The 19,613-nt window shown below is 40.4% G+C and overlaps 1 protein-coding gene across 3 annotated transcripts in view; it reads left to right on the top strand.

The window, feature by feature from the left end:
* Window positions 1-380: 380 nt before the first annotated feature.
* Window positions 381-19,613, top strand: part of DHDDS (dehydrodolichyl diphosphate synthase subunit) — a 28,209-nt gene continuing 8,976 nt past the window's right edge. For 2 of the 3 annotated variants that reach the window (XM_031464434.2, XM_010993735.3), the window contains exons 1-8: window positions 381-491; window positions 988-1,103; window positions 2,811-2,927; window positions 5,303-5,445; window positions 8,187-8,303; window positions 9,138-9,239; window positions 16,353-16,467; window positions 18,627-18,734. In XM_031464434.2, coding sequence (XP_031320294.1) covers window positions 1,041-1,103; window positions 2,811-2,927; window positions 5,303-5,445; window positions 8,187-8,303; window positions 9,138-9,239; window positions 16,353-16,467; window positions 18,627-18,734 — 765 coding nt within the window. In that variant the 5' untranslated portion in view covers window positions 381-491; window positions 988-1,040. The remainder of the gene's footprint in view (window positions 492-987; window positions 1,104-2,810; window positions 2,928-5,302; window positions 5,446-8,186; window positions 8,304-9,137; window positions 9,240-16,352; window positions 16,468-18,626; window positions 18,735-19,613) is intronic. The other variant, XM_031464432.2, reaches the window with a different exon arrangement.

The raw sequence follows: 19,613 nt of genomic DNA, 5'->3' as shown, positions 1-19,613 counted from the left end.
CGGCCTTCTGGCTAGGAGACGCCCCCCTACCCCTTTTCTCAACACTCCTAAACTGCCACCAGCAGCTGAGAGAAATCCCTGCATTTCTGAGGGGTTCCCCGAACTCTTGCCCTGTAACCTAACACGCCTGACGGTCTACAGACTTCTTGGCTCTCCCAGGTGGTCTAGACACCGCCTTCCCCTGCCGGGTCCCCAGCACGTGGCCCAGAGCCCTGACGCCCGCCACACCCAGTCATGTGCTTTCCCCTTGGTCTCTTCTCCGCTCCGCCCCGCCCCAACCCGGGAAAGCGAACCGCCCAGAATGCTTGCGCCACTCTGGCGCGCCACCCTCTGAGCGCGCAGGCGCAAACCCGGCCCTGCCCATTTGGTGAGGGGGCGTGTCACGGCGCCCAACGATGACGTGTTCTTCCAGCGCCACGTCGTGAAGAAGTGTCGGCGCACTGGAGCGGTTGGAAGGTGCTGGAGGAGCCTGTCAAGGTGCTGGGTTCAAGGTGTGAACCAGGAGGAGAGAGATGACTGAGCTAGCGGCAGCTGTGAGAGAGACAAAGGGGACAGTGGAAGAGACAAGTGAGGGAGTAAATAATTGAGAGACCTCTGAGGTAGGAGGTAACGGGTGCGACAACTGAAGGGGTTAGTGACCCGGAGCGCCGAAATGGGTGAAGATAGAGAAGGAAGAAGCGGTGAAGGATCAGGATGTAGGCACTACGATATGGCAGGAAGCCAGCTTAGATGTTCAGAAAAAGGCATTGCATATACTGAGGGAAAGGGGGTGGGAGCGGGGTCCACCAAGTAAGCAGAACCAAGGCATGGCCTCTGCCCTAAAGATCCCATTGGCTTATAAACTATGGGAAGTGAAAGACTAGAGGCTTAGACCATTGTCTTTGGATTCGAATGCTGGCTGCTCCCTACAGTTTTGGTGAATCTCTGCAAGTCAGCCATCGTTTGCAGGCCCTGGTGACCTCTAATTCTCTTTCTTGTTTATACAAGGTTGCCTGGCTGGTGTCTAATTGTCCTGTGCTTCTTCTGCTGGGGAAAGAACTATGTCATGGATCAAGGAAGGAGAGTTGTCATTTTGGGAGCGGTTCTGTGCCAACATCATAAAGGTGAGCAGTGACCCACAGCACCAGTTTGCCTTGGGTCAGTTGGGTAATCTGTCAAAACCTGTTATTAAGATTGAGTAACCTATGATGTTTACGGATTTGTGATAAACTTCAGCAGTGGAATCAAAGAGTCATAGAATTGCAGGTAAATTTCAGGTCTGCATTTCTGGCAGATTATTGTTATAACTCTTAAATTTTCAGGAAGCCCAGAACCTCCTAATATCATTAGGCAGCATAGACTGTTAGATCTTCTTTATAGAGAACTGAAATTTGTTTCCCTAGAACTTTGATCTATTATTCTTAGTACTGTCCTCTAAGTTTAGATAAAATAATTCATCTTTAATGTGGCAGTAGAGCATAATGGTTAAGAATTTGGCTTTGGAGGCAAACATGAATGAAAGTCCTATCCTATCATTTATTAACCATGTGACTTTACATGGTAGTTTTGAGGGTTAAGTGAAACTACATAGAAAGCACTCAGCACAGTGTCTAGCAGTTCTTAATTACTATTACTGGGGCTGTCTTTCAACCATTTGAAGACTACAGTCACTCTGTTTACTACACTCCCTCTGGTTCCCCAGCTCTTCCTTCAGCTTTTTCTCTAGGAATGACAACAATGTTATATCCTGTTTATGAAAGGTTTGAGATTGGAGCCAGTCAGCTTGGTTTTATTTTTCAGCCACAGGCTGTCAAGCAGCGGGTTGCAGTAAATTTATGAGTCAGTAAGTCTTGTACACACACACACACACACACACACACACTCACTCACTCACTCACTCACACATAAATGCCAAGTAATCTCAGGCAGGCCAGGAAATGGAAATAATCTCAGGGAACCACTGCATCGTGTGTTGGGAAGAACAAGCTGCATGACTTGACTAGAATTTTTTTTTTTTAATGTCTACATATAGGGGACAAAAATAGAAAATGTTAGAGAGGAGCAGGGGAAGCGGTCTATGAAGAGCCCCTCAAGTTGACAGAAAATAGGCTAAGGAGTGGTTTTGCTATGATACACAACAAAATGCTGCTCTAAGCCAGATAAGTTTTGTTTGCCCCAAAATGTCTTTTTTGTTTGTTTTGAAATGGCTCCTGACACTTGAATTTTTATAAAAATCCTGACTGGCTTGTCTTGTAAAGTAAGAGGATCCAACAACATTAGGCCCTTATCCCTGTGTGGCAGGACTTGGATAAAACTGAAGAATGGATGCTTCTTTTATGTAAAGGATGTCCTCTACATTTGACTACACCCATCATTATCCTTCCTGTGCCTTCCATTTGGAGGCTAATGAAACCAAGGTGGTAGTTAAGGTCATATGCTTAAGAGGTGAGCTCTGAAGGAATACAGACCTCAGTTTGAATCCCCACTTTGCCTCTCCTTGGCTATGTGACTTATGCAAGTCACTTGACCTCTCTGAGCCTCAGTTTTTTCACCTGTAAAAATGAAAATAATATTAATCTTTGTATGATAAAAATCTAAGATGAAATGTAAAAAGCTCAGCATAGTACTTGACATGTAGTAAGTGCTCGATAAACATATAAATAAAAATAAATAAAAGTGCTTAATAACTATATATTGAGCTAGAAGTGCAAAATACCCAATTCCCTTCCTCAGGGCTTTTATCATATAGGTCAAGCCTATAAGCTTGGGGTATTGTCTCCCTTTCTCCCTGAAGAGCATGTGATATGTTCGTTTGTCTTCTTACTTCACAGGCAGGCCCAATGCCCAAACACATTGCATTTATAATGGATGGGAACCGTCGCTATGCCAAGAAGTGCCAAGTAGAACGGCAGGAGGGCCACTCACAGGGCTTCAACAAACTCGCTGAGGTAGGTTGGGCAGGAGAACCCCCGGTGAATGGTCTGTGGAGAATTGGATTATAGCTAGAAAACCAGGCCCTGTATTTGCTGAGGTTTGAGAGTGTTGTTTTTGGGGTTTTTTTTTAATGGTTGTTTATCTGTTTTATTGCTTGTTTGCTAGCTATTGGTCTGATGTCAACATTAACAAAAAATTGAGTCATCCAGTGAATCATCACAAAAGATTAGAAGTAAGAACAAAATTGTCTTCTCTTACCACTGTAATCAACAGTTTATGTTTTTCTGTGCCTCATCCCAGTCCTTATATGTTGAACATCACTTAACATTTATAAAATTACATCTAGAGCTTTGATAACCTTATTTTTACTTGACATTTTGGCAAGCATTTTTCTAGGTTGATACATAGCCTTTTCAACTATGTTTTAATGGTTGTAGAATATTAGGTCCTGAGGATCTGGCATAGTTTGTTTAGCTGCTCCACTATTGTTGGACATTATAAGTGGTACTATTTTAGAATTAATTCTTGAATGTGCCATTTTGAGAGCAATGGTAGAGGGTGACGACCCATCCTGAGGCTGAGGCATTTCTCAGGACACAGGCCTTTACTTCTTAAACTAAGAAAAGTGACACATAAACCAGGTCATCACTCCAAGCAAAGGTCATCAACATTCTATGGTTTCAATACACATTGCAAATCGGGGAACATTAAATTTAACAGTAACAGTGAAATATGTCAATCTTCGTGAAACTAACTTTAACAAGAATGGAAATACAATCTGTAGCCCACAGATCTCAGCTACCTGGCATAAGAGCACGGCCTGAATCCAGGACAGTGATCTTTTTTGCCTTGAGTGAGTGGCTGTAGGGTTCTCTCCTTCACTCTATGGAGGTCTTTAGTTTTGTTGACTTCACTTTCTCTTTCATTAATAAGAGGCAGGTTTTGCCTAGTGCTTAAGCTCTATAGTCATTCAGAGCTCATTGACACCCCTGTTCTACCATTTCCTGGCTCTATGACCTGCTGCAAATGACATACCTTTCCTTTGCCTCAGTTTCTTCCTCTGTAAAATGGGGAGATTATATGAAGATTAAACAAGATGGCACAAGGAAAAGTATGTGGCACAAGACCTGTCATAAAGGAAGTACTCAAAAAATTAAAGCTATTGTTATTTTAGCATATGTACTGACTGAAGTCAGTGGTGGGTTCCAACCCAGATGTATCCTCCAAGTTGGCTGCCTGGTAAGATCTGCAGGGCCCAAGCCTATTCGAGTGTCAGGTTCTCACTGGTTATTTTCCTAAGGTGGCAATGAATTGTTTGGGGTGTCTATCTGCTAAGGGATTAGAAAGGCAGCTCTTCAGCTTTGTTTCTTCAGTTCTGTTTGAATGTCTTCTATCCCCAACCTTTATCCTCCAGGCTCCCCATCTCAACAGTTATTTTCAGCTCTAGTTTGTTCTCTACCTTTAGTGATACTGGATTAGACCAGTACCAGAGAACCAAGTTTGAGTTTGAGTTTCACTTCTTTTTTCATTGAGGTATAATATCATACAGGGGAATGCACAGATTTTGGGTTTTGACAGTTACATTTCCATCTGTCTAGAAAGTTCCTCTGTTCCCCTTCCCAGTCAAACCCTGTCCTATCTCTTCCCCTCTCCAGACAACCACTGTTCTGATTTTTGTCACTATAGATGAGTTTTTGCTGTTCTAGAACTTCATATAATGGATCCATAAAGTAAAGCTGTGAACTTTTGACACATTTCTTTAGCTTTCTGAGCCTCAGTTTTATCATCTATAAAGTAGGCATGAAAACAATAATGCCTTTCTCAAGAGGTTGTCTGAAGAATTAAATGAAATAATATATGTGACCCTTTACAGACTTAAATGCTGCACAGCTATGCAATTGTTGCTTTTATTCTTATAACTCATTGGCCTTTCAGTCTACTGGAATAATGATGTTATGCTGTGAGTAATAATACCTTGTGTTTTTATATTGTTCTTTAGCCACCTTCGGGATGGATTGTGATCCCATTTTTACAGATAAGGAGACTTAGGCCCTGAGGTTAAATGATATGCCTGTAGTCACATAGCAAGTGCATGATAGAGTCAGGGACTATGACCTAGATCTTTACTCTCTCCGTGAAGAGTTCTTTCTAGTAAAACCACAACAGTATCAGCGTGGTAGTACTCATTAAGTCCACATTATTCAGTTTCTCAAGTGGTGGCTTTTTGCTTATTTGTTTCATTATTCTGACAGAAGTATTGGTATTATCCTAGCTTTACCCATTTTGGGGAGGAGAAAAGTCTGTCTCTCACTGAATTGGGGCTGAGGCATCTCCCGTTCCCCTTCTTGCTCTTGCTTATACCCTAGCTCCTTGCCTTCTCCCTTCTCAGACTCTGCGTTGGTGTTTGAACCTGGGCGTCCTAGAGGTGACGGTCTACGCGTTCAGCATTGAGAACTTCAAACGCTCCAAGAGTGAGGTAGACGGGCTAATGGATCTGGCCCGGCAGAAGTTCAGCCGCTTGATGGAAGAACAGTAAGATGCTGTCAGAGGGGCGAGCGTGTTCTTCCACCACCTCCAGCCTTACCCTAACTCACTTCTCTGAGGCTCATTTAAGGGACTCTAACCCCTTCTACTGTTAGTCAGACCTCTTCAGTGGCAAATATGGCAAGCTAGTTTTTCTTTTCATTTTTCTTTCTTTTTTTTTAAGGGGGCATTTGTTTGAGGATATAGAAGTATTTCACAGAATTCAAGGACAAGTACAGCCAGCCTCAGGCAAAACTGAAGCCAGGAACTGAAATCAATTAGGTGGAGCCTCCTCATACATTTACTTCTCTCTGTGGACTAGCTTTGTCTCCTTCAAGAGAGCAGCCCAAACCAGAATGAACTAAAACCCTTAATTGGCCCACCTTAGATCAGATTTCTACCCCAGGACCAGTAAACTGTGACCAGAGGAATAGAGCAAGAGAAACTTCGAAAAACTCATTTTCTGCTCTGCAGTCATCCCTAAAAATCTACTGTGCTTCCCTGCATATTCACTTGGAAGGGACAGAATGATGCATAAGAGGTCTTGACGGGGACGAATCTTAGCTGTTACTAAGTTTAAGCTTAACTTAAGGTACAAAGCCAGAACGAGGATAGGGGAAGTTTGATGGAAATTGTTTGCTTCAAAGTATGGAATCTTCTTGAGTCAGGACTGCCCCAAAGTCTTCATTACAACCATTCTCTGCCCAGCTCCTCCCATGCCAGGATCAGGAAGATGAGAGAACAGAGATCTTAGAACTCTAGCAGAGCTGGGCCTAGACTAGTTCTGTTATTTCTGTCCCTGTGTGGGTCAGGGTCAGGGAAGTGTAGCCAGTCTTCTCTCTGTCCATATTAGGATGATGAGACTATGGGCCACAGACATTACTCCCTCCTGTGTGGCTCAGAGTTCACACTCAAGGGGTCGGGGATGGACATAATGGGGGCACATTCCACATATTCAAATTCTTCTGTACTTCACACTAATTTTACCTTTGTTAAGTGCTTATACTATGTGCCAGGCCCTGAGCCTAACATGTATTCTCATTTAACATTCACAATATCCTGTGAGAAAAATATTATTATCCCAATTGTAGAGAGGAGGAAAGTAAAAACTAGAGAAGTTTAGGTGTGTATCCTGGGTCACACAGCTGTCAGACAGACAGGATCTTTCTTACTCTAGAGCTGAGCTGGTGTCTACTATGCTGTACTCCAAGAGGCAGGAGGCAATCTTACAGTCCCTGAACAATCAAAATGCATGGCAACAGAGGTGCTACTGAGATTGTTCTAATCAAGTCAGTAGTAGAGAAAATGTTCTTAGGTTATGAAGTCCTGGACAGAGTGAGAAGAAACTTTAGTGGTGGTTTTCCAACAATGTGCCACAGAACCCCAGAGTTCTGAGGAATGGTCATGCAAAGAACCCAGAGGGAATAGGGTGTACAGTGCTGGTTTGCATTTATCTGTTTTATATATTGGGTTTCTGTTTAAGATTTGGTTTGAAGAAAGAGTTGTTTGGCTAGATGAAGTTTGGAAAACCACTGACCTAGTTCAGTTTCATCCATTGGAAAACTAACCCTGGTGAAGAGAAGAGAAAGACTTGCCCATGGTCACACAGCAAGCTAGTGGCCGAGTCAGGCTGTGAACCCAGGTCTCCTGGCTCCTCTCCAGGGTTTTTGAAGCTCCTTCTCTATAGGCCTCACTCAAGTCCTGCGCCTGATGTCTAAAATAAACACTTTCATGTACTTTGTCTCACTTAACACAAGCCAGTGAGGATAGCATGGCAGGGATGGTTATCACTCCCAGTTACAAGGTAAGAGGAACTGAGGCCCAGAGAGGCTAAGTGAGTATTCAAGGTCAGCTAGTAAGCAGTGGCACTAGGGCTTGAAACTGGGTGTTCTCATTCAAATGTTGCCTTGATTAGAGTATCCGTTTGTCTACTATAACTCCAGTAGACTCTCAGACCTGATGATTAGATCTTGCTTCACCCTTGTGGTTGAGGGTTATAGTGTGGATGGGCTGCGAGTGCAGCCTTCAGCTCTGGATCAGGGTTCTCTAGGACCTGCCAGATGCCCCTGCCCCACAGTATACTTCTTGTTATGAAGCTCCCATTTTCAAAACATTAGTCGTTCAGTTTCTCCATAGCATTCCCAGGTGAGGGAAGCTGGCTGGGTAACAGTGAGTTCATGGTCACTGAGCAGAGTTTGAGAATTATTACATGGAGGCAGTGTAATGTTGAATTAAAAAGACAGGCCATGGAACCAGACTCCCTAGGTTCAGTTTCTGGCTTTCTACTCACCAGCTGTCTGAGTACAAAAGTAACCAATAATATAACTCCTGCCCTTGAGGAGTTTATTCACCTGTCAAGATGGGACAAACGTAGTACAGAATATGAAAAAGCAACTTGGCAACAAGGACACACAAGGTTGTGTAATATGTAGTAAAGAGTTTAGGTTCTCAAATCAGACAGACCTGGGTTTCAGTCCTTACACAGCACTTGATGGCTGTATGACCTTGGGCAATACCTATCTGACTATTCTGTTGGAGTCTCAGTTTCTTACTATAGAAAAGGGAATGTAGGAAACTCCTTTCAGAGTTGTTGAGGGTGTGCAGTGAAATAATACATGTAGAATAGTGCCTGACACACAGGAAAACACTCAAAAACTGGTAGTTGAGTATCATCTAAGCACCTTGCTCTCTCCAGCTCAGCAGGCTCTCTGTCCCATCTCCCAACCCTGCCTCCTTTCTGCCCTGATCAGGGAGAAACTGCAGAAGCATGGGGTATGTATCCGGGTCCTGGGTGATCTGCATTTGTTGCCCTTGGATCTTCAGGAGCTGATTGCACAGGCTGTGCAGGCCACCAAGAACTATAACAAGTAAGTTTTCAGATTTCCTCTCAGGGACCTGTATCAATCTTTGACTCCCTGCCAGCTTTAGGAAGACTTCCTGGGCTTTCCTTGGTCTGCATTTGGTGTAAGAAGTAATGAAAAGGTGGTTTTGAATGCTTAGAGACTTTCTCCTCCATCTGCAGGGCAGACCAGAGATGGCTCTGCAATACCATGTTACATGTGTATATACTCACACATACAGTTTCTCATCTTTCTGCTTTATGTGCCTACTCCCCCAAACATGTGTATTTTAATATATAAATATATGTGTGTATTTTTTTTTTAATTGACAGAAGATGGAGTGGGAATGCAGCAGACTTTATCCCTGTCTCTGAAGACAGATCCTTAAAGGAATTATTTTTCTGTCCCACTCCTTTAACCAGTGGTTGGGATGACCTTGGGAAGATGTGCAGATGCAAAGGGGAACAGAATTCAATAATCCAAACTTCATTATAGGTGGCTTAGGCATATAATGTACATTTGGCAGTAGATTTGTTCCACATCAAATTTCTTTCCTGTTCTCCTTTGCATGTGCTAATTCACAGTGAGTTCACAACCTCTGAAAGCTGGGTGTTAGCAGAAGGGAAGAGGATTAGGAGGGTAATAAGGGTCAATTAGTATTTTTCTTATTACAAAACTAATATTTTTTTTTCCAAGAAAACTTGGAAAACATAAAAAATTCATAATCTCACCTTTCAGAGATATCCATGATTAACATTTGGTGTGTGTTTGTTCTGCCACAGAAGGGGTGCTCTGTAATCATTGACTCACTTGTTAGTCCCTGTCCCCCTTTGGTAAATTATTCTGTTCTTCCCTTCTCAGGTGTTTCCTGAATGTCTGCTTTGCATACACATCCCGCCATGAGATCAGCAATGCTGTCAGAGAGATGGCCTGGGGAGTAGAGCAAGGCCTGCTGGATCCCAGGTATCCACAGTTGTTCAGCATGGTAACTGATAGCGGAAACGAGCATGCTCCAAACCATAAAATCCCTTCTAAGTCCTGTACTTGGGCCAGAAGTCAAATCAGGAATGAATGTGGGAAGATTTGTGTGTGTGTGTGGGGGGGGGGGGGTCCCCCACACTTAGTGCCTCGGAATGGCTGTAGCCTGCTTCAGAATTTCTCTGCATTCACCACTCACCGAGAAGCCCCAGAAAAACAGTATACCAGGTAGCAACTGTGTGACATTCAATAAAAAATGATGCCCTCCTGGCCCCTTGGCAGAATTTTTCTAATGATTTTTCAGGAATGCAGCTTTTGAGGGGTTTAGTCCTTTAGGCCTCGCATTGCAGTTTCATGCAAGATTCAGATATTTTTCAAAAAGGAAGTTGTTAATTATTAGCAACATAGTGGAATAATCGGAACTTAGGAGAGACTTTAGAAGCCATCTGTCTACTCAGTCCCTCTCCTGTCATTATTAGTGTAACCTTTGGTAATAATATTAGTAAACTAACAACACCAGTAGTAAAATAATAGTAGCAAAAAATAACCCAGGCAGTGTGTTATGTTCTGTATTAAGTCATTATTCTCATGTGTAAAAGATTCAAGTCTTTTCTCCCTTTCACAGTTGAGAAAACTGAGCTTACATTGAAATGACTTTCCCAAGTTCATTCTGCTAGTAAGTGCCAGAGCTGGGCTTCATATTAAAAACTGTCTGATTCCAGTCTACTTTTTTTTAATTCCCTTTATTCTTTTTTAAAATGTTTTATTTATTTGGAGGGGGGGGGTAATTAGGTTTATTTGTTTATTTATTGATTTTTAATGGAGGTACTGGGGATTGAAACCAGGATTACCACTGAGCTATACCCTCCCCACCCCTATACCCCGATTCCAGAGTTTTTGCCTTGAATTTTATTATATGGGATCTTGGGACCCAGGAATTTTTCTGATTCCCTTCCAGGGTATAATTTGATTTTCCTAGGAAACTAAATTAAAAATCAAGAAGTTTTTTCAATGAGAATGAAAATAAGAAGAAAAGCAGACAGTTTTTAAAGCTATTTTATAAATCCCTCTCCTCCAACAGCAGGGTGATCTTTTTGTGCCAGATAGTTTATTCATTTAATCAATCATTTATTCATTTAGCAAATATTTTTTAAGTGCCAGCTAAATGCCAGGCACATTGCTGCACATACGTGTAAGAACAAAAACACATTATTTCCTGCTTTCATGGAGCTCTAGTAAGGGAAATAAACATTAATCAAGATTACACAAATTGGCATAAAATTATAATGATGATAAGTGTGATAAAGGCATTGGTGCATGGTACAACAAGAATTTATAATAAAAGGAGTGGACCTGGTAGGGAGGGCTCCCCAAAGGAAATGATAAGTGACCTAAGAAGTAGGGGAGGATAAGTAATAACTGGGGAAAGAGGCAGTAGAATGAGGAACTTGTTGGTTGCACAAAGATTGTTGGAATAATTCAAGTAGAGAGTATTTGGAAGGGAGCTTGGATTATGGTGGTGATGGTAGAATAAACCAAATAGACTGTATCAGGAACTACAAAGCAGATAAAACCGGAGGACTTGATGGACTGACTCTGGGGAAAGGATGTATTATGAGTGACTCCAGGGTTTTTTACTTATAAAAGAGTGGATAGTGGTGCCCTTCACTGTGCCAAGAACCCTAAGAGGATGCAGTTTGAAGAGGAAGGTCAGGAGTTTGGTTTGGGATATACTGTAGATGTTGAAATTAGATATAAGTTCAGTAGTTGAAAGGGGAGGTTGGGGTATCAGTGTGGAGATCATCTGTGTTTAGGTGGTAACTGAAGCTAAGGGAAGGCATGAGGAATCTAAGGAGAGCCTGGAGTGAGAAGAAGAGAGGGCCTAGGATGAAGTTTTGAGAAACTCAAAAGTTTTACTGGCTAGGTTGAGGAAAATGAGCCTTAAGGAAAAAAGATAATGAACAACCAGAAAGGTAGAAAGAAAACCAGGACTGCCAGTATTACAGAAGCCAAGAAGAAAGGGCATTGGTTGATGCAGGTGGGGTGGGGCATGGGCATTGCTGGAAGCAAGTGTCAAAAGCTGTAGAGAGATCAGTTAATATGCGTATTGAAAATTAGCTATGGGGGAAAAAATTAAGATTTTGGTTAGGTTGGCAGCATGGGAGCTGGGCAGGAAGATGAGATATAAGGAGATGAGAGATGTATAAGTAGATGCAAGTTATTGGTGATTTTCGAATTCTTGGCTTGTAGGATGATTTCATAGTTGCTCATTATATTTTTAGTGCTTTACAATTAATGTTTTATATAATTTTTGTATAAATTAACTAATATAGTTAAAATAATAGGGGGAAAATATTTATGCTAAAAAGAAAGAAAGCTATGTTGCAAGCACATTTAATATACATTCATGCCTGGGACTAGTGTGATTTATACTCATACCACATTGCAGTGGCCACTGACCTTTATCTCCTGCTTCTTTCCCAGCAAGTTTTCTCATACCCATTTTCTCTGCCCTGTGTGGTTTAGTAACTTGCCTGTGTGGAGTTAGTCATGCAGACATACATGGGCTGGGCAGGTTACTAAGGTAAGAAGGCTGATGTCTCAACCCATCTGCTGTGGAAGCTTGGTGCTCAGCTCAGACTGGGCTAATCAAGGCCCCAAACAGGGCTCCTTACATTATTTGATTTTAGACAAATCCATATTTATAACAGTCGGTGAGTTAATTACAATCCTTCCCATAACTGGAATTTTTCTGTTCTCTCATCACTATCTAATAACTCTTCATTTTTCTTTCTTCCAGGGTATTCTTTTTTTCTAGCAGTCGAATTAATAGATTGTTTTTGAGTCTGGAATTATAGAAGAAGGAATTGGATTGAGTCTGGAATTATAGAAGGAGGGATTAAGTTGAGTTAATAAACTCTCTTGAGCAGGTCTTCACCTTCCCTATAGACTTCTGCCTTCCTCTTAAAACAGTAATAATGATGTTAATAATAATGGCTAATATTTACTAAGCATTTACTCTGTGCCAGGAACTTGCTAAGTATTCCACGTGCATTATTTCATTTAATCCTTAGACCCTTTGCGGTAGATACTGTTTTTATCTTCATTTTAAAGACGAGACTCCTAAGACACAGCAAGGTTAAATAACTAGTCCAAGTTCGCATAGTTGACCAGGATTTCCAGCCTGGCTCCAGGGCCTGTGCTCTCATTCACTGTAGTATACTGACTACCTTATAGGACGATTGAAATGAATAATAACACAGTATAAAAATCAATAACTAATATTTATCATCTTATTATGAGGCAGGCACAAGGCTGAGAGCTTAATCATGCATATTCTCATCTGATTTTCATAAGATAGTGAGTATTTGTCCCATTTTATAAGACCGGTTAACTAAGATTTAAAGATTTAAAGACCTGCCCAAAGTCAAATAAGCTAGTAAGTGGAATAGCCTGGACTCCAGCTCAGGTGCATCTACCTCGAAAGCCTATGTACTTCACCATCTTCTTTATAAATTGAATGCCAGAGAAATGTGTTATGTTGTTATCACAGGGCACATTTCTGTGTATCTTTGTACCTTCTAGAAAGGATCTGTCTTTCCAAGACAGTCCTGGGAACACACCGACATGTTCTTACTCTCCCTTACACTGTTGCCAGGTCTCCCTTCCCAAAGTTGTTGCCATATCTCCATTATAGGTTTTAATTGATTTTATTTTAGGTTGGCCATTTCCTGGGAGGAGCTATTATCTTGTTGAATGCTTGTATCTCTCCAGAAGATGCATTTTTAAAAAATTGTGATAAGATACATATAACGTAAATTATACTATTTTAACCATTTTAAAGTATACATTTCAGTGGCATAAAGTATGTTCAGAATGTTATGTAATCATCACCACTATCTATTCCAGAACTTTTTCATTATCCCAAATAGAAATACTTCTTTTAAAAAGAATACAACCTCCCTCCAATACATACACACTTTTATAATTATAAAGGTCATTTGTGTTCATTAGAGATAATTTGCAGGCTGTATAAAAATGAAAAATTAAATCTCCCAGGATTCTATCCTCAGCAACAGCCCTGGTAACACTTTTGATTTTAGGTATTTCCTTCCAGCTCTTCCTGTGTGGCTGTATATGTGTGTGTGTGTGTTTAATTACTGTGTTGATTTTTCCCATCAAGTTGTGACAATGTCTGTTACCTGTGTTTGGATTCTAGGTTGTTAAGAAAGTACATAGTCAAAGACTTTCTTTAGCCTGTATGTATTCAGTTTCATAAAACCAATATGTATTTATTTCTGAGATCTATTTTTAATGGTTCATTCATTAATTTATTCAAACATATATTGAGTCTTTTTCTGTCCCAGGAAGGTCCTACAGTGAAAGAACAGGATAAGGGTTTGCCGTCAAGCATCTCACAGTCTGATCTGTGTACACTAATAAGTAGTCCATGATGCCATGTAACACAGTAAGGGATATGATATATAGGGTACAGAGCAGGTACTGAAAAAAGTGGTCATCAGCTATGGTTGGGAGTTAAGCCAGCGTCATTTTTTAAAACACAAATCCAATTATGACATAAATATTTATAACAGAAAAAAATCACACTGTGAACAGTTAATAACCTGAATCATGCTTTGTTCGCTTAATGTTGTAATGTGAGCACTTTTCCATGTTCCATGTTTTAATAATTCTTCACATCATTATTTTTAATGGCTACAGAATATATCTTGCTTTAATTTCCTTAACTGTTTTGCTATTGGTTATGTAGGCTGTTTCTTTCTTTTTTTTCATTTTTCAGTTTTATTAGGTAGAATTGTTACAATTTGACTGCACATATACAATATATTGCATATAAATACATATATACAGTATACTGCACATTTTTAAAAATTTATGTATATGTACTATTCATTGTTTCTAAGAACGTTTAGAGCTTTAGCTTTCTTACATAGTTAACAAAGGAATAACGTCAACGGCAAAATAAGAATTCAGAAAGATACATACATCCCTCTATTAACAGCAACATTCTTTCTAATTGCCAAGATATGGAAGCATCCTAAGTGCACATCAATAGATGAATGGATAAAGAAGATGCAGCATATATATGTAATGGAATACAACTCACCCATAAGAAGTATATTTTGCCATTTGCAGCCCTTCCTTTGCTTTTTTTTTTTTTTTTTTCTTTATGCAGGCTGTTTCTAATTACTCCTTATTACAAATAGGGCTACAATGAAATATATAACCTTAACTGTTGTCTGCATTTTGGATTGTTTCTTTGGGATCTGGGTCTGGATGTGTTCATTTCACCTCATTCTTGCCAAGATTTTTTTTTTAATGTAGACTTCTAATTTTTAGGTGAAAATTGGTATTTTACTTTTATGTAACAGAAATTATTTCTTAGAAGTTTTCACTTAGACAGCTAATGCTGTTTAGTTGGTAGATTTTTGTTGGCCAAAGCACAGGTGTTTTATTTTCAATTTGTCAGTTTTATCTTTACCCACTTAGAGTTATCTCCTTTTCAAAAAGAATTCTGCCCACTGCATGAAGTAGATAGAACAAACTTTTTGCAGGAACATTTGAAATTCAGAGTGGTTAAGCGGGGTTCCAAAGTCCCATAGCAAAGTGATGGGTCTGGAGATAATTTTTATTTTCCTTATTTATATAGCACTTTATAGTTCCCAAGTACACTCAAATCTATTATTTCATTTGATTTGACCCTCACAATAACCTATAAGTAGATAGGACAAATGTGCCCATTTCAAAAATAAGGGAGCTGAGAAATTATGTTGATTACACAGAGTTTTACATTTCTTATTAAGAGAATTAAGACCGTTCTGCCAAGACAAGACTCAGATTATCAGGGAAATCTGAACCAGATTCTTATTGCCCAGTCATAAGTGAGTATTGTTTCTCATGTGGTAGTACAGAAAATAAAGCTTCCTCTGTGGTTTGCAAACAGATAACTGAGAGATGGTGTAACCTACCCAAAGGCACGGCTAATGAGTGTAGAGCCTTGTTTGGAACACTCAGCCCAGATCTGTCTGCTTTTTTTTTACTATGCTCCCAGAATAATGTTCCCACCAAGAAATTTTGTCTTCTAGGCCCTTCCCAAGATGCATTTCTTACTACTTGGAGATTCCAAATTCTGCCTCTGGGTACTTGGTAGGATTGATAAACAGTGTTCTTGGAACCACCAGATACCAGTCTTGCAAATACCACCTTTCCATGGATACGAAGGTTTAAAAGAAGGTTCAAATAAATGCTGCCAGTCCCCATTCTTCCTTCATTCCATCTTCTTTATGAGTGTCTGCTTGAGCGAGTAGCTCTTAACGCACACAGGAGGGATGATCATTTTGCTGTTTTTTTAAATCCTAAGTAAAGTGGATTTTTGCAGTGTTTCAGGGTCAATATAACTTAAATTTAAGGTTTTAAAAATATTTTTTATAGTAAATTCAAACAATAATGGAAATACATGAAATAAAAAGAGATGGTTTTCCTTTGCTTCTCCAACCTTCCAGGGATAATCACTGTTAGTAGTATGGTGTATGTCTTTCTAGACTACATGAATTCACGTGTGTGAGTATTGAGTTTGTGTGTATATTTTCCACACTGTATTTTTCTGAAACTTGCTGCTTCTTCATTTAATATTAGATCTTAGACATCTTTCCAAATCAGAGCATTTAGATTTATCTTTATTAAAAACCAGTTGCACAGTACTTCATTAAATTGCAGGGTCTTAGGGTGTATGCATTTTAAAAACAAGATGTTCTAAGTGAAGGGTAACACATGTTCTAGTGGGTGCATCTTGTTTTAGGCCTGCTACTAAAATGACTGGGCAAATTACTCATCTTCTTTGAGCCTCAGTTTCCTTGTCTATAAAGTGAGGATCAAAATACCTTATGTAGTGTGAGAATTAAAGTCATTCATTAATTTATCAAGCATTTGTTGAGGGCCTTCTGCATACCAGGTAGTATTGCCCAATGTATTTCATGGTGTTCTATAAACTGGGAAGTCTTATATAAGGAAGTTCACCATGAGAATAATCCAAAAAGAGATATGTGCTTATCTTTGTCTCTTCCTCACTCACCTTAGTGATGTCTCTGAGTCTCTGCTCGATAAGTGCCTCTATACCAACCACTCTCCTCATCCTGACATCCTGATCCGGACTTCTGGGGAAGTGAGGCTCAGCGACTTCCTCCTCTGGCAGGTAGGTAGTTTCCAACCACTGTTCTGTTTGTGTCAGAACTGAAAACTGTGACTGCACCCATAGAAGATTGGAGGGGGAGCTAAAATCCAGAGAAATGTCTCCAGACTATGCCTGGTAACATTTTCTGTCCCTTCCTCATCTGTCCCTTCCTTTATGAGCCTGTGTGGTTCTTGCTCTCTAAAGTGTCCAGAGGAAAAGTCAAGGCTATCTAGCTGGGGTGAAAACTTTGCTTGTGCCTCTGTTCAAGGAACTGGACTTCTGCCTAATGTCCCTGAGCATAAGCTTCTGCCCTGGTAACCTGCCACATGCTCAGCACCTCTGTGCTAGAACCTTGCCTTGCAGTTACTAATCTCTCTCCTTCAGAATAAAGGGGCTGTATCTATACAGGCACAGTCCACAGGGATATAAACTATATGCAGACTCTTTTTTAGGTACCTGCCATTGCCTCTCAGCTCAGTTATCCCAGTGTAGGTAGTCCTCTAAAAGCTCCTATTCAAATAAGTTTATCTCTGCTTGAGAATCTCCATCATCTATTAACTTGGCCCCTGGGTAGCACTTGGCTGGGGGAAACCTTGTTCAAGAAGAAACTGGAGGGAGAGATGCAGCTTGGAAGCAATTCACATGATAAAGTGCCAGAAATTTTAATGGACCACAGTCTTAAAAGTGAACTAGCAAGATTTAGCTGTTGAAGATACTTTCAGTCTTTGGCTATATTGAAGGAAGTATAATGTGCAGCTTATAGTTCTATGGCACTCTCTGCTGGTTAGATTATATCTGGAGTGTTTTCTTCTGAACACTGAGGTTTTTGTTTTTGTTTTTTGTTTTTAACCATTTTTAATTCATTAGTCACAATTTCACATTTGAAAATATCTCACAGCAATTTGTTTTTTTGTTTGTTTGGTTTTTTGGGGAGTGGTAATTAGATTTGATTGATTGATTGATTGATTGATGGTACTAGGGATTGAACCCAGGGCCTCAAGCATACTGAGCATGTGCTCTACTACTGAGCTATACCCTCTCCCCCACCCCAAGCACTGAGTTTTAAGACACTGCACTGATAAATTAGAGGACTTAGCAGAAGAAGCCACCTGGATGACACAGAATCATGTCCTGTAAAAGGAATGAGTGAAGGATAGTGGTCTGGAGAAGAGAAGCATAGTGACAGTTTATTCCCTTTGAAGAAAATACTGAGTTCTTCCTTTGTGCTGGGAATATGGCAGTGACCAACTTAGAAATAATCCCTCCTATCTTAAAACTTTGTTGGCAAAGACAAACTGAACAAGTCATTACAACCTTGGGAACAGATAGCAAGCAGCTCTAATCTAGCCTCCAAATATTTGAAAGAATTTCACTTTGAAGAAGAAATAAACTTTTCCCAGAGAAAAGACCTGAGACCTTGGTAGAAGTTCCAGAGAAGGTGACATTGGTTTAGCGTGCTATGTGACAACTATTATCCCCCTTGAGGCACTGAATTCCTCATCACTAAAGGTATCAAGCAGTGACTGTCAAGAATGTTCCAAGAGGGATGATTTTTATTAAAAGCTTACCCAGCTCTGTGCTGTGCTTTATGTATGTTATCTTGTTAAATTTTCACAGTACCTTAAAAACTAGATATTCTTATTACCCAGTTCTACAGTTGAGGACACTGAGGCCCAGAGAGGTTAAGTAACTTGTCTCAAGTCACATAGATGGTAAGTGGTGGAGCCAAAATTCAAAGCCAGGCGGTCTGGCCCCAGAGCCCATGCTCTTAACCACTGTGCCTACTCTGCTACTTAAAAATAACAATGGCAGTTACCATTTGTTCATTGCTGACTTTTATCAGACACTGTGTCTCCCAGATGACCTCTAAGGGCCAAGAGCCAATAACATAATCCAGATGTTATTTCACAGCCCTAAAATTGGCTCTTAGAAAAATCCTGGTGGAAATGTTGATGTAGCCTCCCTTTAGTCTTGCCTTGCTACAGGCAGGTGATCTTACTGCCTCAGATGATCCCTACCCCTATTAGTGAATCAGGGCTGGCAGCAGCAGCTGCAGCTCAGGATGCTTGTGCCATCTCATCTCAGTGTGATCAGCCTACTTCTTCCTTGGAGCCTGACCAGGGATATGTTCCAGTATCATGTTACTAAACCATACTCTCTTTCTTCTCCACTTTTGCCAGACCTCCCACTCCTGCTTGGTGTTCCAGCCTGTTCTGTGGCCAGAATATACATTTTGGAACCTCTGTGAGGCCATCCTGCAGTTCCAAATGAACCATGGTGTGCTTCAGGTAAGAGTTCAGGGCTGGCCTGACTGGATGGGATGGAAGAAAGGGTTAGCATTGATTGACCACCTACTACTATATATGTCAGGAACTTGCTAATAAGCATATTAATGATAATGACAGTAGCTACCACTTACTGAGTATTTACCATGTATCAGGGACTGTGAACAGTTTATATGCACTATCTCATTTAATGTTTCCAAGAACCCAATGAGGTAGGTCTTATTGGCCCCATTTATGCAAATGAATAAATCAAAATTATTTAGTTAAGGACACATAACCAATAAAAGACAGACCTGGGATTCATGTTACAAGTCTTTAATCTCTTTACTATGGAAACCCAGGAAAGGCTTCTCAGAAAGATTGGCCATTATTCTCTGAATAAATTAGCCTAATAAAAGATTGTAGAAGTGAAAGTATACAAAATCCAAGATTCTTCCAGAGGGATTAAGAACAAAATAGCACTGTCTTTCTGTTGTATAAAACTATGTTCTGCCAAGGTTTGGAGTTCTGCTCTCAGTTTTGATCACCGGATCTTGAAACAGGCTTCCTTAGGAGGCAGAGTCACCTGCATTAGATTAGGACTCTTCATAATAATGGTATGTAGTGGTGGCCACTAACATATTGAAGGTCTACTAAGTCACCTCAGTGTTTTCATGCAAGTTTTCTTATTTAACCCTTCCAACAATATAGCAGGTTTGGTGCCCTCATTTTTCAGATATGGAAACAGAATGGCAGAGTAACTGTCCCAAGGCCACAGAATTTTAAACTAAAAGCTAGCACTGCTTCTTGACTCTGGAGAGATAATGGCCAGGAGGAAATTACGATGTAAATCAGGACTTCTTCGTCCTCTTGGCATCAGGGCTTCCTTGGAGACTTTGATGA

This window comes from Camelus dromedarius, chromosome 14, assembly GCF_036321535.1.
Source record: "Camelus dromedarius isolate mCamDro1 chromosome 14, mCamDro1.pat, whole genome shotgun sequence".
Lineage (NCBI taxonomy): Eukaryota > Metazoa > Chordata > Mammalia > Artiodactyla > Camelidae > Camelus > Camelus dromedarius.
This window is presented reverse-complemented; position numbering and strand designations above follow the sequence as displayed.